Source organism: Labeo rohita, chromosome 3 (genome assembly GCF_022985175.1).
Source record: "Labeo rohita strain BAU-BD-2019 chromosome 3, IGBB_LRoh.1.0, whole genome shotgun sequence".
NCBI classification, from domain to species: Eukaryota; Metazoa; Chordata; class Actinopteri; order Cypriniformes; family Cyprinidae; genus Labeo; species Labeo rohita.
The window spans coordinates 6,758,021-6,775,890 of NC_066871.1; the positions used below are offsets into that span (position 1 = coordinate 6,758,021).

Here is a 17,870-nt window from a genome sequence, read left to right on the forward strand (position 1 = left end):
TTCACTTGGACTGTAATGGCACTGCAGTCGTTTGTGTTTTGAAGATAAATTCACCTTATTTACATCCCACTTAGCTCTCAGGTTAGCATGTTTGTTTGCGTCCATGTGGGCGTGCTTTTCAGCGCGCGCAGATCCCTCCCCCGTCGCGTTCGCCTTCCTCCTTTTGATTTATTGGCTGTTGCGGTCAGAGCGTTGTCATTTCCTAAGTGTCGCCCCACACTCGTTTGCAGCCCACCGCGATCATCTTCAACTCTTCCTTTCGCCTTGTCTCGTTCGCGCTCTCCCTGCCCCCTCTATTTTTCCATCTTCCTCCTCGCTGTTTTATCTCCTCCTGTGACTCCCTTTTGCTGCTTTCCCCCTCTTTTTCTCTCCTTACCTTCTCTTCCCCCCTTCTGCTCCCTCGCGCTCTCCCAGTGAAAGGCTGAGAATACCCAAGGGAGCTGATGCAATTAAAATGCTAATCCTGTCTGTCTACAGAGAGAGGTAGAGGGGGGGCTGACAGCATGAGGGATTGCGGCTCACATGGAGAACTCGACTGAAATGGAGAACAGAGGATGGGGGGAGGTGGCTGGGGGCACAGAGAGAAAAGGAGGCGGGGTATGACGGGAGAGCGGCCCAAGCCAAAGGAGGAGGGAGGGAGCGAGGGAGGGGGAACGAACCGGAGAAAAAGACAGACGAGGCCCAAGCCAAGGCGGCCAACGCGGCCGTGATGGACTGTTTCGCCAGTAATGCACAGAAAATGGCAGCGTTAATGTACTGCTTCCAGCAGCGAACACAACACCTTCGTCTGCGCTTAACACATCACCTGCGCCGTACCTGCGCCACGCGATTGTGTATGCGGCCGAACCCAACCGGGCGCTCTGAATATTTCATACCTCTCGCCAGCTAGCGGCCGAACGGCTGCTGGCTTTTCCACTTTTCGCCAATCCTTCACAAATGAGGGGATTCCTCGCCGCGAAAAGGGGCGTACGTTCGCGTCGATCATTCATAAATTTAATGGAAGGATATTAGTGCAACTTGGACAGATGCGCCGCATTAAAATGTACATTATCTCATTAGCATGGCGGTGTGTTTATATTAATGAAGTGTGCTAATTGAAAGATTTAACAGGCTGGCTTTATTAATCTTCTTAAAGACATACAAACATTAAGACGCAGTGGCTTATAATGTGTCCGGGATTCAGAAGCGTCTACCGCAACGCTGTTATAAAACGTATCCAGGCGTAGCAGAATCGTCACTTTATTTGCAGCTACATTATTAGGGGTTTCAGCTCATAAATTGAAATATAAAGGGGTGTTAGAATTTTAAAGGGGGCCATATCGCCTAGTGCCGAATGTTGTGGGTTATTTGTGCAATTATCAGTAATCGCGGCTTAATTGAGATAATTAGGCTGAAGAAAAGGCTGTGTGCTTGAGGGATTGGGCTGGAGGCAGAGCTCTTAATGGATAGTGTGGGTGATACTCTTTGGGGAGGTGGTAAATTTCACTCTTATTGATTGTGGGGCTGTGGTCGTAAAAACATCGACCCTCCCCTCAGCCGTCAGACTGCACACATGCAGGGGGAGTCTGGGTCACGATACAGGACAACAGAGATGCGTTTTGAGGTTAGGCCAGACACATGTTGCAAGCATACGTTCTTTTCTTACTGTGACTGACTGAGGGTAATGTCAGATTAAATGTAATTTAAATCAGGTGACGTTTAGTTAGCTAGATGTAAACATATCAGCAGTATAACTAGCTTTCTCAGTAGTTGTTTTTGAACTGTTGCTCTGCCTTGAAGATAGTTGATATGAAAGGGGAGACTGAGAGCACTGTAGCACCCCTTGTGGTAATGCTGAGAATGCTTTACAGTCATTTAAATAATTATTCAAATATTTTAACACTAGAGTAGAAGTAAAACATTTTGTAACAAGATTTGTATACACAGATTGTCCTATACTGTTTGGCTTAATTTTTCTAGTTTTTATAATAAATTAAAAAATGATTGAAATAATTTGCCATCAGAATGAATAACACAATACTAACATAACAACGTTTATATATATATATATATATATATATATGTGTGTGTGTGTGTGTGTGTGTGTGTGTGTTATTCACTCTGGTGGTAAAATAAATTTTATTATAAAACAAAAAAGGGACAAATCTGTTTTCTTTTATTTATATTTATACATATATATATATATATATATATATATAGATCTGCTTTGAAAACAGATTTATTTTTCTCTTATTTTAAAATAAAAATATTTATTGAAATAATTTACCACTAGAATGAATAACGGAGTTCAAAGTTTTTAACAGAAATTAAAAATATACAAAAAATATACAATTTCCTAATAATTTAAAATGAGCTTTTAAAAAGCAGATTTCTGCCTTTTGCTTTATAATAACAATAATTGCAATAATTTAAATAATCACTGTAATTTACCCTCAGAATAAATGGTGCACAGTTCAACATTTTTTATTAAAAATGGGGGGAGAAAAGAACATTTCCATCCCAATGTTTATCTCTTGATGACAATAAATAATTATTGAAATCATTTACCACCAAAATTAATTTTTAGAAAAAGTATGTTTGTTTTTCTTCCTTTTATAATAATAATAATAATAATAATATATAATTATTGAATGATAAGTTCAAAGTGTTTAATGAAAAAGTAAATATTTCCAAACATATCTTTTTGTTTGGTTATATTAGTTTTGGTAATTATTGGCATTTACTACCAGAATGAACGACGCAGAGTTTAAAGTTATTAATGTATGAGGGGAAAAAAATTTAAATCACATTTGTAAACACTAGTTTTCACATTTCAGATGTAATTTTTCTGTCTTTTGTTTTAATGACTAACCATCGACTGAATGAAATCTTATGCAACAGTGTTATTCTCTGCTGTCCCTGTGAAATGAATGAATAGTTTGACTTCATAGCACATATAAAACAACAGTATGCTCACATGCGGTTATTCATATCGCAGAAATCACTTTGAATCAGACTTAATGTACTTGAGAAAAAGTGTTCTTCCTTTTGGTTTGACTTTGGGGAGTTTTGCTGGCTGAAAAAGAGAGAGGTAAAGAGAGGGAAAGAGGGAGGGATGGTGAATCGGGGTCATTAGTTCAGGCGGCTGGGTCTGCTGCATTCCTGAGCTCAGAGAGGGGGAGAAACGAAAGATGGAATGTGACTCAGAGAGAAAGAAAGAGGGAGGACCTGAGTGGAGGGACCCTGAAGGGGCAAGAGAGAACAAGAAAAAAAGAGCCGCTTGCCAAGGGAAAGAGAAAAAGTTTTCAAAAAGAACGAGGGGGGAGAGAGAGGGAGAGCTGGAAACAAATTCTGCGCTGTTATTGGGGGAGGGTGCGAGCTGAAGTCATTAAATGTGTTATCAGTTAAAGGGAGGATGGGAAATACAGCTTTGATTTCAGCGGGGATGGTACAGACAGAACATCCACAGATGTAATGCTGATTGCTTCCAACAAATGGCCTTTTACTTGCGCAAAAGTTTCTCTTCTTTCAATTCACAAACAAAACAAACCCAGTGCACTTTCGGAGTCTCCGATCGCTGTGCTTACGCAGGACTGTTCAGATCTACTCAGAGCTTTCAAAACAATGTCTGGAGAACTTTTTTAGTACTCTAAAAGATTTAGTGAGAGATTCCCTTAAGGATGGTTTATAGTATCCATTTAACCTTTCAGAAGGAACATTGAATATCTTAGCATGCTCCTTTACATTTAAATGATCTTTTTCTACTTTTTCTACATTGCACTAGGGCACTAGAGGAAAGACAAAGACCCTCTGTGTCATGTATTTCGGTATTATCTATCTCACACTTGCCCTCAGCGATTTGCCAGCCCTGCGTGTGCATATGTATGGGAGTGTAGACGAGGTGCTCGTATAGGTGTGAGCGATGGCCCTGTAACAGGAAGTTGACAGAGGTCTTGCTTTAATTCAGTGCTGGGGAGGTGTGTACTTATGGCTGCTTGTGCTTATAGTGACAGCACATGCTCTCCTATTATTGGACTCGTGCCTCGTGCTCGGGCCTGCCACTGAGGTACCATGCTGCCCTCTGCTGCCTCAGCCAGGAATTGCACACTTAATTTAGTAGTTTGTAAAGCATAAGGGAAGTGTGATTGGTTTCTAAAAGCTCTCCATCTCTTTTTTTTGTCTTTTGCAGTGCTGAGCATCAGAGGTGTACAGGAGGAGGATCCTCCAGATCCCCAGATCATGCGTTTGGATAACATGCTGTTGGCCGAGGGAGTCTCTGGACCCGAGAAGGGTGGCGGATCAGCGGCAGCGGCCGCAGCTGCAGCGGCGGCTGGAGGATCACCCAACGACGGCAGCATCGAGCACTCCGACTACAGAGCCAAACTCGCACAGATCCGTCAGATCTACCACTCTGAACTAGAGAAATACGAACAGGTGAGAATCAGACACATGCATGACCTTTATTAAGAAATTTCAGCAGATTCTTCTGGGTTTGTGTATGTAAGCCCTTCATATGCTTGCATTCTGCAAGTGAACAGCGCATGATAGTGGCATCCCTAAGAGGCACAAAATCACTTTCACTGAGTTTTACCTTAACTGTTCCTTCCTGGTGAAATGACCTGCCCAACTTGATCCAAGCAGCTGAGTCCTTCAAGAAATGGCATCTCTTCCATCTACACTTAACCCTCTAACACTAGCGCACTCTGTTCTGTTTCTACTACTTGTTTTCTATTTATTTAAAAAAAAGACCCTCAAACAATTGCATTTTCTATTCTAACTACTCGTTTTCTTTTTCTTTTTTCAAAAATACCCTCTAAGAGTAGTGTTCTGTTCTTTTTTTTTATTCTGTCTGTTTGTTTACTTTTAATTTATTAAAATAAAACTTCTTCCCTCTAACAGTTGCATTCTTTATTCTGTTTCTATTTTAACTACTTGTTTTCTTTTTGTTTATTAAAATATACCCTCTAACTGTAGCATTCTCTGTTTTAATTCTTTCTGCTTGTTTTCTGTTTATTTATTTAAAAAATGACCCTCTAACATTAGCATTTTCTATTCTTTCGAATTTTATTTATTAAAAAAAATTGGCTCTCTAACAGTAGTGTTCTCTATTCTATCTACTCTATTTTAACTGCTTTTTCTTTTTACATAAAAATTGACCCTTTAACACTAGTGTTCTCTATTCTTTTTCTATTTTTGCGGTTCTTCTTTTTATTTATTACAAAAATTGACCCTCTAATAATAGTGTTCTCTTTTTCTGTTCTTTTTCTATTCTGTCTGCTTGTTTTCTTTCTGCTTTATTTAAAGTTGGCTCTCTAACAGCTTGTTTTCTTTTTATTTATACATAAAAAATGTATCCTCTAAAACTAGTGCACTAGTGTTCTCTATTCTTTTTCTATTTTTGTGACTTTTCTTTTTATTCATAAGTTGACCCTCTTGCAGTAGCATTCTGTATTCTTTTTTTTTTATTCTGTCTACTTGTTTGCTTTTTATTTATTAAAAAACTTGACCCTCTAACAGTTGCATTCTCTATTCTATTTCTGTTCTATCTGCTTTTTTTTTTTTTTTTTTTTTTTTTTTTTTTATTATTATCAACCTCTAACATCAGCATTCTCCATTCTTTTCCTATTATTTTTAACTTGTCTTTTTATTTATAAAAAAATTGGTTCTCTAAAACTAGTGTTCTCTATTCTTTTCCTATTTTTGCAACTTTTCTTTTTATTAATAAAACAAATTGCAGTAGAATTCTGTATTCTTTTTCTATGCTATCTACTTGTTTTATTTGTATTTTTATTTTTATTTTTTATTTTTATTTTTTTTACTTGCTATGTGTACTGCATTAGACTAACCAAAACTTGTCACAGCACTTAAATAATATTGCTTTTTTGTTGGTTTGATTGCTTATGTTGTCCTTATTTGTAAGTCGTTTCGGATAAAAGTATCTGCTAAATGACTAAATGTAATGATGATTTTCAGTTTAATGTCATCTACATATTTACAGTTTAAAAGGTTGGGGGTAGTACTTTCAGTATTAGTGTTGTTTCGGTTTTTGTAAGATATGCATATTTGTATTCAAAATGCAAGGATGCATTAAATTGATCGAAAGTAACAGTAAAGACATTTATAATGTTACAAAAGAAAAATATACTACAGTTCCACAAAATTATTAAGCAGCACAACTGTAATTGATGATGATGATGATGATGATGATGATAATAATAATAATAATAATAATAATAATAATAATAATAATAATAATAATAATAAATGTTTCTTGGGCACCAAATTATCACTTTAGAAAATTCAGCGTTGGATCACAGAAATAAATTACATTACAATAAATTACAAAATATCTTCAAATAAAAAACAGTTATTTTAAATTGTATGAATATTTGCAGCCTTGGGAATCATGAGAGACTTCTTTCAAATAATAATGATCTTCTCATCTGTTTGCAACCAGGCTTGCAGTGAGTTCACCAATCACGTGATGAACCTGCTGAGGGAACAGTCCCGCACACGACCTATCTCGCCCAAAGAGATCGAACGCATGGTGGCCATCATCCACCGCAAGTTCAGCTCCATCCAGATGCAGCTCAAGCAGAGCACCTGTGAGGCCGTCATGATCCTTCGCTCTCGCTTCCTCGACGCCAGGTGCGTGTCTGCTTCTTTAATCTGTAGCTATTTAGGTTTTAAAAGTCAAATTTAGGTGGCTATTCCAGTAATTATTAACCTGTTATCAATCAAAGCTCATTTTTCCACTTACTTTGTCCTCAGACGCAAGAGACGCAACTTCAATAAGCAAGCCACAGAGGTGCTGAATGAGTACTTCTACTCTCACCTCTCCAACCCTTACCCCAGTGAGGAAGCCAAGGAAGAGTTGGCCAAGAAATGTGGGATCACTGTCTCTCAGGTAAGGCCACGCATGACCTACAAGGTCCCATGTGTACTGCAAAACCTGGAATCCGTTTCTGTTTTAATGAATATGTAGAATAATTTAAGTATGGTTTGTTGAAATATGTCTTGTCATGAAAGTTGCATCATGTATCTTGAAGCAATAAAAAATAAGTTACAAGCAGATCCATATCAGTTTCTGCTTAAGGGTTATTTCCTTTCTCGAGTAGTTATTGATCACAATTACTGATATCGCACTTTCAGAAAATGAGTGCTTCGTGCATGTATTGCAGGGTCCGTCTGTTGAAAGTCCATTACACCAAAACTTTAATGCTTTAAGAAGTTCATAAAGACAAGTACATTACTAAAGTAAATCATAAGAATCAAATAGGTTAATCCAAGTTTTCTGAGAAGACATGGTAACTTAAAGGGATAGTTCACCCAAAAATGAAAATTCTGTCATTACTCACCCTCGTTCCAAACCCGTGAGACCTTTGTTTATTTTCAGAACACAAATTAAGATGTTTTTGATGAATTCGGAGAGCTTTCTGACTTTGCATAGACAGCACTTCAACTACCACATTCAAGGCCCAGAAAGGTATTAAGGACACTGATTAAAAAGTCAATGTGACATCAGTGGTTCAGCCGTAATATTATGAAGCTACGAGAATACTTTTTGTGTGCAAAGAAAACAAAAATAATGACAGGAAAAATGTAACATTGGCTTTTATTCACACATAAACACAGATCGTTGCACATACATAGAGCACACTGAATAAGATTGCACAATGAAGATCAAACATACCAGCGTACATATTCTTTTGTGTTTTAGAGAAGTGTTTTGTTTTCAAATGACATGATTGAGTAAATAATGACAGCATTTTCAGTTTTTGGGTGAACTATTGCTTTAACTACAACTGCGGAGTTGAGTTGTGAACTTGTGCTGTGTTCACATCATGTCGGACTTTCTGTAATTACAAGTTTGCCACTTGTAAAAACCGCTCATGTTTGTTGAACTCCTAATTACAAGCTGGAAACATTTTTTGACAGCTCCGTCTACTCCCACCTAACTGTTGTGAAGTCAAAACAGCCGAAATAGAAGCAGCTTCAAAAGTTACACTTAGCAACTTCTGCATTTTCTGTTTGATTTGTGCACAGAAATTCTTTTTTTTAATTTATTTGATATTACACAAAAATGTTTTCACAAGAAGGAAGTCTTATTCAACATTTCCTAAAGGCAGATGAGCTACACTTCCTGGTGTATGTTTTTAATTTAGCGGTGATGAAAACAAGATGCAGGAAGCAATGATAGAGAAAATCTTCCCACTGAGTGGGAAAAAAATTTGTTTAAAAAAATTATTTCTGTAAATAAATAATGGCAGTATACCACACTACCATTGAAAAGTTTGGTGTTGGTAAGATATTATTTTATTTATTTATTTTTTTTTAAGTTTCGGCAAGGCTACATTTATTTAAGTATAGTGAAATATTATTGCAATTTAAAATAAGTTTTTTTTTTTTTTTTTTTGTTTGTTTGTTTTTTCCCCCTCCTCTTTGAATACACTACTAGTCATAAGTTTTTGAAGAGTAAGATTTTTTTATTTTTTTTTTTATGTTTTTTAAAGAATTCTCTTTTGCTCACTAAGCCTGCATTTATTTGATCCAAAGTACAGCAAAAGCAGTAATATTCTGAAATATTCTTACTATTTTAAATAACTGCTTTCTATTTGAATACATTTTAAAATGTAATTTATTCTTGTCACCAAAGCTAAAATTTTAGCATCATTACTCCAGTGTTCAGTGTCACATGATCCTTCAGAAATTATTTGAATATGCCGATTTGCTGTTCAGGAAACATTTTTATTATTATCATCAATATTTAAAACAGTTGAGTACTTTTTTTTTTTTTTTTTTTTTTTTTTTTTTCTTCAGGATTCTTTGAATAGAAAGATCGAAAGATCAGCATTTATCTGAAAAGCTTTTGTAACATTATACACTATACCATTCAGAAGCTTGGAGTCAGTATAGTGTTTAGTTTTTTGTTTTGTTTTGGGGTTCTTTTTGGGGGGAAAAAATTATAGAAATGTATACTTTTACTTAGCAAGGATGCTTTAAATGGATCAAAAGTGATGATAAAGACATTTATAATGTTACAAAATATTTCTATTTCAGATAAATGCTGAAAAATTCTGCTCAGCTGTTTTTAACATAATTCAATGCTTTAAAATAAATATGTTTTTGCAGCAAAAATTGCATGCTGAAGGATCATGTTTTTAAAATAATGAAATAATAATAATAGTAAAATAATAATACACTTATTTTTTGAAAATAAATCAGCTGTTTTAGCTGTACTTTGTATCAAAAGATTAAAAGATTAAAAATCTTTGACTGGTAGTGTATATTTTAAAATATGATCCTTCAGAAACCATTCTAATATCTAATATGTTGAAAACAGTTCTACTGCTTAATATTTTTTGTGGAAACAGTAATACATTTTTGTTCCAGGACTCTTTTGATGAACAAAGTTTAAAAGAACAATGTTTATCTGAAATATAAATCTTCTGTAACAATGTAAAAGTCTTTACTGTGACGTTTGATCAATTTAATGCGCGCTTGCAGGACAGACGTAACCGAAAAAAGTTAGTTCAGCAGAATCAATGTCAGATTCCTTATTTGAAATTACTAGATTTGTTTCACTGTGATGAAACCGTCATCTGATTTGAGTTGTTTCACCTCAGGTCTCGAATTGGTTTGGCAACAAGAGAATTCGGTACAAGAAGAACATTGGTAAGTTCCAGGAGGAAGCAAACCTGTACGCCGTTAAAACAGCCGTGGACGCTGCCAATGTGTCGGCACAGGCCAGCCAGGCAAACTCTCCAGCAACACCCAACTCAGGTAAAGTGCACAGCAGCTTTCCCATCATCTCTAGCAGATAGCGAAACCACACTGCGCACACCGCTTGCCACAATCACACTCCATGCTATTTTCATTCCATCTCAGTTCTGTTTTTCGTCTGTTCTCAAGTCTGTTCTTGTCTGTCTGTCATAAGATCTGTTTTTCCTGTCATAGAGAATGCTTGTTAGTTGGTATTTGCCTCATGTACTTGCTGGGTGAGATTTTAGATGTTGTTGATTTAGGTTGCCCTGTAAAGCTGATCTGATTGTATCTAGGTAACAGCTGTTTTGTAAACATCTTTTGGATGAAGTGTCACTTTTCTATGGACCTGGGCGGTATGACGGCATACATGGCATGCCTGTAGAATTGTTTATGAATGGGTATTGTTAAGCACAACATAAAGTTTAGTTTACAGTTACATAACATCACAACTTGTCACATTATTAGCATAAAAGCTTAGTCAGGCAGAATTTACATGCCAGACTTTTACATATTATTTTTTGTTTCACAACCATTGTGTTAAAAATGAAACTACTTCATCTCATTTGATTAAAGCAGGTTTTCTCAAACTGGGGTTTGTGAGGAAACTGCAGTGGGTTTCAAGCTAAAAATTAATTGCATTTACAGTGGTTAGAACACTAGTATTTCTGTCTTTTGCTGTAGTGTCAGTAGGAAATATCAGTTTACATTTCCAAACATTCATTTTGCCATTCAGTTTGCACAAGAAGTCTAAAAACAACCAGTGCTCTACACTAAACTCTGATCTCATCATCATCCAGTCTGTCTGGAATAACATGAAGAAACAGAACAAACTGAGATAGACTAAACTCTGGCAACATCTCCAAGACGCTTCAAGAGACCTACTTGTAAACTTCCCTGAAAAACTAAATTGGTTAATAGAAGTTAATTGGTAAAGAAATCTATTTATGACATTATTTTTGACAGCTTCCTCATTGCTACAGTTCTTCTGAATTTAGTCTGTCTCAGTTTGTTCTACTTTTTATGGCTGAGCTCGACTAAAGATTTTTCTGGTCGACTAGTAGTCGTTCATTTTAAGCATTTGTCGACTATTAGTCGCACGTTTATTAATAAACCATATAAATCATTATAATGAGCCTTTATTTGCCTACATAGCCTAATAAGCACTCAAGCGCACAAAAAAGGCTCGCCGCAGCACACCGGCAGAAGTAATGATTATGAATGTGTCTGGGAAAAACAGTAAGGAAGACTGCATTAGTGTTTTAATAATTTATTGATAAACTAGAGCTTTCTTTGTTTTCGGCTTAAGAGATAAAGTCGGTGACACTCACTCGTCATCTCAACAGTAGTGATTACATAATATGAGAATATTTGTTTTCTATTTCAATTGGTTAATTTAAAAATGGACATTTCACTCTATTTTTCATGTCTGCAAGGCAGAAATACACAAAGTTTTGAAGTTTCACGCTCAAGTTCACAGAGACCGAGACAGCAGAAAGCACATCCTGTTTGCTTCCATTATTTTACAAAAGCGCAACGTTTCATTGTTATTTTGAGTGCACACAAATAAATGTAGAGTCTTTACAGATTCGAAAGATGTATTACTTTCATCTGTATGGCCTAAAAATGACGGTGTATTTTAAGAGCAAGTGACCGCACGAGCGTCTCCATCTGTCATGCAGTGAATGCGCTACTATTCAGCTTTCACAGTCCACACAGAAACTTCAAAAGTGCACATTTTTCTAGGTTAACATTAGATTGAGCGGCCAAAGTTACTACTACATTCATCTTTCAGATGAAAAGCCATATTTGAGGTTGATGAATCATAGGTGAGCGCTTGGATGTCCTGGCTGTCCTCATAGACCAGCCGTTAACAATCTGTACGTCAAGGATTGGTTGACTTCTTTTAATGCAACTAATGAAAATTTTGGTCAGCCAAGCCTATTCTGGTCGACTAACGGTTTGTCGACTATAGGCGACAGCCCTACTGCTTCATGGTTCTTTGTTTCTTCAACTGATATTTCTTACTGACACACTACATCAAAAGATAGAAATAACTGACTTAAAAACATTTTTTAGATGGTGAAAATACTGTGGTTTAATCATTTTGGCTACCGCTGTATATTTTTAATAAATTAGTAAAGATTAAGGTAAATAAATTACAAACTGTTATTATTATCCATACAAACACAATTACTAAAAAGATGAAATAATTTATTAATTTTCCTACATGTCATGTGACCATTAACCGTAAACATGCAAAATTATTAAATTATCAATGTAAAATCTCAAGGGATACTTAAGTAAATATTTGTTTGGTTGAGTTTGGGGAATCCCTGCATTTAAGTATTTAATCAGAATTGGATTGACTAAATGTAGATTTGACCAAATTGTTGTTCCATTACATTTTATGAATGTTTTAATCATACCGCCCACTTTCACCTTTAGCCATATGAACATTCACTTTTATTTCTGATTTTGCATGATTGTTTTCCTCTGAGGCTATGGCCATAACCAATAACTTTCCGTTGATGACTAACATAGCCTTTGTGTTCAGTTATTGATGCTGTGTTGCTTTTTGTTTAACGTTTTCATTTTACTTTCATATTCACATGTGATGACACATCCACACACACACACCCACACACACACATGGTTAGAGTAGTTGAACCTCTATTTGCTCAGGAAGCAGAATGAAGAAGGTAGGTGGTTTAACTTGGTATTGTCACTTTTAACAATACTCGGTCACCACGTATATTTTTAAACCCCACCTCCACATATCCTGTTGCACATCCTGCGGTCGGCGTCCCAACAATGCATCACATCATCTAGAGGAAGTAGGATGTCGAGTTGTATACCTTCATGCAAAGCAAGAGTCCGCATCAGCACATACGTGATCGCTGCTTCCCGTTGACTTCACCTGTTTTGTTCTGACGCCTCTAGTCAGCAGAAACACAGATTATCTCAACCGTCTTGGATTTCAGAATGCAGCTTGTCCTGATTTTCACGCTCAGCATAGGGAGCAGACAGATTTTCACCACATACTCTAGGCGGGTTGCATGCCTGACGGGCTACGTGTATTACTGCAGGGTCATCTGGGTCATACACCCTCTCTCACGCAGGAGACGCCTACCTCGGGCTGCGTTCACTCAACGGGGATGGCGTCAGCGTCACTCCTGCTGTGCAGCAGCAGCAGCAGCAGCAGGTAGGCACTGAGGACAACCCCTCAATGCCCTTCCTCCTCCATACCTGCTCACAGTGTAGTGCTCTCTTCCCCTTTTCCCAAAACGTGAAATCCGCCTTAGCTCCCACCCCAGAGCGCTTCGCCCCACGGAGCCCTGAGTGTAGAGCTCTATCCTGAAAACGAACTCTGCCATCTTCCCTGTGGCATTGCTCCATTTCATTTCTTCATCAGTCATCCACAGTCACATCCTTAGCCATTCCTTTGTCTTCTTCCTGTTAGATGAACTCTTTTCATCAAGGGCTCGACAGTAAGGATGTACTACTGATGTTCCAGGGCCACTGAGAATGTTTCGGGCCAGTGTTTTTCATTTTAAAGGCAGGGTGGGTGATTTGGTTCAAAAACATCTCTTCACATCCCAATAGCAATCACTAAGTTGAAGGTAACACATCATAAAACATATCACAAAAATGGTGAAAATTTATATCTGATACAGGTTTCAGAAGTGGGTGTGGCAAAATGACTCGATAGCACCACCTATAAAATTTTAACAAAGTGCCTCTCGAGCTGTTTCACATACATGTATGAAATTTGGCAGACACATGTAACACATCAGTACATACAAAAAAGTCCCCTGCTACAAAGTCTGAAACCCAACAGCAAGAATTTGCTCTGCAAGTTTTGTGCAGTTTTTGCTATTTTCATGCGTTGTATTTAAACAAACTCCTCCTAGAGATTTAAACAGATCATCCCCAAATTTGGTCAGTGTAGTCTAAAGCCCTTTGGGATGTTAAATTGCGAAGATCTTGAGTTTTTGTTGAAGGGCATGTCCGTGGCGGCCTGACAAATTTTGCTGTTTCACCATTAAAAATGAAGTTATAATTCAGGCATACAATGTCTGATCTAACCAAAATTCACATGTTTGATAAGAGTCCTGTCCTGAACACATGCCCATGACCATATTCAGTTAAAGCCGTAGTGCCGCCTGCTGTCAACAGGAAGTGGCATGCGTTACGCTATAACAAACTCCTCATAGAGCGCTAAAGGCCAATATTCGGTTACAATAATAGCGCCACCTGTTGGCAGCAGGACACGTCATGCTTTGCACCAACTCAAACATGTCCATGTCCAATCTGCACCAAACTTCATATGTTTGATAAAAGGCTGGCCTGAAGACATCGACATGCTAATATCCAGTTATAGTCATAGCGCCACCAGCTGGCAGCAGGAAGTTTGGCACATATAATTGAGTTTGAAATATCCTTTATTGGCCACTTTAAATGCATATTGCTCACCATTCGCTGTTTTCCTAAGGCCACTGGGTGGAGGTGAGCCCAGGTGCAAGTGCTTAAATACTGTGTATTATGCATCTGCCACACAGATCTAATATAAACATACGATTTCTTTCCCAGCTGTTTGCCTTTACAGACATAACCGACTGTTTTTGTAGCTTGTGTTTTTTTAACATTAATTTGTGTATTTAACAGTTTAAGTGTAATAAGACATGAAAGAGAGCTTAGTTTAGTACTCACATGCCATGTGACAGCCACTTTCTGTGCACGTGCTTCGAATTTGTGCGCTTATGAAACCCTATATCAGAAGTAAATCTAATATGGTTTAAAACGCATGATTTCAGCGCAATAGACATGATAATCAAAACCAAACCAATGTTTTTTAGCGGAGTATCTGAGGTGTGAGCTGTAAAGGCACATCCCTATTCTAGTAAAAGGGGGCGGGGAGCAGCAGCTCATTTGCATTTAAAGAGACATGCACAAAAACAGCATGTTTCTACTTCCGCTTAAAATAGGCATTTCAAAATGATATAATAAATGATCTGTGGGGTATTTTGAGCTGAAACTTCACACACGCATTCTGTGGACACCTGAGACTTATTACATAAGCGGTTGGGTGAGTGAAAATGTCAGTATAAATCTGAGCTGCCTGCCAAAACACATTCTTATTGTTGAGCCCTTATGTAGTGTTCTGATGCCACATTTATACTGTCAGCTTTTTTTTTTTTTTTTTCTCCAACATCTGGAAAGGATCAAACCTTGGGTTGTAAAATTGTTTTTCACATGTGACTTTGAGAACTTTCAAATGTGTTTCTAAATTAAATACATATCTGGTGTGTGGTAATGTTCACATCTAAACACTTAGTTCTCATTCTTCTTTTAATGTATGTGTGTCTGTGTGTGTGTATATTTTTTGTGGTCTGGTGTGAACGCAGAGTGGGTCACGCTACACGAGTGACACACTGAAATGCATTGCAGATCAGACTAAAACCAAAAAATGAAAATGCTGTCATCATTTATTCACTCTCATGTCGTTTCAAACTCAAAAGACTTTCGTTCATCTTCAAAACACAGATGAAGATATTTTTAATACTCTCTCATCAATTTTGTCCATCCTTTGAAAGTGTGCACAAAAAACTTCAAGTTATCGGAAAAGACACAACCGCTTAATGTGACAAACTGATTCAGTTGAGGCATTTATTCACATATAAACATGTCAATTATGACAGAATTTTCAGCTTTTTTCATGAACAGATATTAGAGAACAATGTGGTTATAGGCAGTTCACTGACTCTGAACTGATACATATATAAACACACTACACCTGTGTTGTAGTTTAATTTTTCATATCATTTTGTATGTGTTTTTGAGCATGATTATGGAAAATGTGACTAATGTAATGTATTAGCAATGTTGTTTTTATGGTTACTGGTATGACTAATCAAGATTGTGGTTGCATTTGACCTTTAATACCGATGTGACGTTTGTGTGCTACAGGTGGATATCCTGCACCGTGCTACACACCTGATGGCAGGCTATGAAGATCTGTCAGGAAGTCCTATTTACACCCCACACCGTCTAGATGTGAGTACAGCGCTGACACACACGCACAAACATTAAGCAACAGAAACAAACATTAAGCACAGAAAATTTAACCATTTGCTATTTCTGTAAAAGTAGGAGGCTGGAATGATTTTAAGTTGAATCTCATAAAAGACTGTTTATCTGAGGAGGTCATCTCTGCTGGTCCTTCATGTTGATGCAGATGTAAAGATCATTTGATGGTCTGATGTCTTGCTGTCTGCAATTTGTGGCTTGCATGTTTCCTGTTACAACATGTTTTATGATCTGGTGTGAATCCTGTCTTGATACGCATCAGTCAACTGCAGCTATATTCTGTACGTTTGGACACACTATATGAACAAACACTAAGAATTAAAACAATGTTTTCAGAAATTATTTTTTGCTAAATTCTTTTTTAAAATAATTTTATTTTAAATATTAAATATTTAAATGTAAATAATATTTATATATTTTATTTACATTTTCATTTTGTATTTATTTTTTTAATTATAATTACACTACCTCATTGAAACCTTTTTTAATGTTATTGAAAGAAGTCTGTTATGTTCACCAAGGCTTCATTTATTTCATTAAAATACAGTAAAACAGTAATATTAAGAAACATAATTGAATAAAGTTACCATATTGTATAAATGAATATAACTGAGCATTGTATAACTGATTATATAAATTGAATATATTTTAAAAAGTAGTAAACCTGTGATGCAAAGCTGAATTTTCAGCATCATTACTCTAGTCTTCAGTGTCATATCATCTTTCAGAAATCATAATATGCTGATTTGCTGCTCAAGAAACATTTCTCATTATTATCAATGTTGAAAACAGTTGTACTGCTTCCTACTTTTGTGGAAATGTGATACACAGAGTATTAATTACTTACTGACTCCAAACTTTGGAATGGGAGTGTATAATTTTCATATAAATATACATTTCCATTCATCTATATGGGTCAGTCTACAGAATTGGTGCATATTGCTGTCCCACAACCAAAAAAAAAACACATTTAAAAAGCATTTAAGTATTCAAATCTTAGATGTTCACTAAGATCCTTTTATTATATATTGAAACCCACAATAATATTTAAAATATCAGTAAGCTTAATATATATAAAAACGATCATGAATTTCAATAGGGAGGTGGCTGTCCCAAACCCTAACCCCTAAATTTCAACTCATGAAAATATTGAAATATTAGCATTTTATTACATTGTTGTTTTTAAAAAAAAAAACTTGAATTTTTTTAATTTAACAATTTTTTTTTTTTTTAAGTGTCCCGCATTTTCATGTCACCGCCGAAACAGTGCATGTTTTAGTCCATTGGCTGAGACTGATTTTAACTACACCCCTACATTTATGATCAGGAAATATTTATGTCACTCTCTCTCTCATAAATAGGCCCCATCATTTTAAGGTGTTCAAAAGTATGAAAAATCTGTGTAATGCTAAAGAATGTCACTACCAAACACCATTTTTCTATAATGAAACACTTTTTGGGGAGTTATTCCATAACATTTAGTTTTTATATGTGTACAACTGTTCAGAACTGTGCTAGCTAACCATGTGCTAATTAGCATCTTTAAGCTAGCTTCAACAGTATCTAAAGTATCCCATATCTGTTGGGGGGTATCTGTTTGGTGGTATCTGTTTGGTATCCCATAAAATTGTCAATACCGTAACAGTCACAACCAAAATATGTCATTATTGTTTCGGTAGTGACAAAAGGGAACACATAATTGTTTATTTTGGGGGAAATGAACAATTTTAGTACCATTATGCAAATTTTTGTGAAGATGTGCAGTTGCTACCAAAACATAGGATGTTTTGTCAAAATTAAAATATACTGAATTATCAGCTAAGATGTTATGATAGTTATTAGCTTAATGTATATTCAGGCTAATGAATCCTTAAGTTTGAAATCAGTGTGATTAACTCTTTGCCTTTTACAAAACAAAAATTGGATTCAAAATACAACAAATCTCATAAATCACACTTGAAATATTGTTAAAATTGTAATTGTGACTGATTTACCTCAGTAAAATTTTTAATAAAAGAAAAAAATAAATTTACAAGGAA

The 17,870-nt window shown here is 36.3% G+C and overlaps 1 protein-coding gene across 2 annotated transcripts in view; it reads left to right on the forward strand.

Annotated features, from left to right (window-relative positions):
* The window catches only part of pbx4 (pre-B-cell leukemia transcription factor 4), a 46,877-nt gene that overhangs the window by 25,960 nt on the left and 3,047 nt on the right, over positions 1 to 17,870 (forward strand). The window contains exons 4-9 of one of the 2 annotated variants that reach the window (XM_051106338.1): positions 4,169 to 4,413; positions 6,437 to 6,627; positions 6,751 to 6,881; positions 9,601 to 9,762; positions 12,831 to 12,946; positions 15,712 to 15,798. In XM_051106338.1, the coding sequence (XP_050962295.1) occupies positions 4,169 to 4,413; positions 6,437 to 6,627; positions 6,751 to 6,881; positions 9,601 to 9,762; positions 12,831 to 12,946; positions 15,712 to 15,798 (932 nt within the window). The remainder of the gene's footprint in view (positions 1 to 4,168; positions 4,414 to 6,436; positions 6,628 to 6,750; positions 6,882 to 9,600; positions 9,763 to 12,830; positions 12,947 to 15,711; positions 15,799 to 17,870) is intronic. The other variant, XM_051106337.1, reaches the window with a different exon arrangement.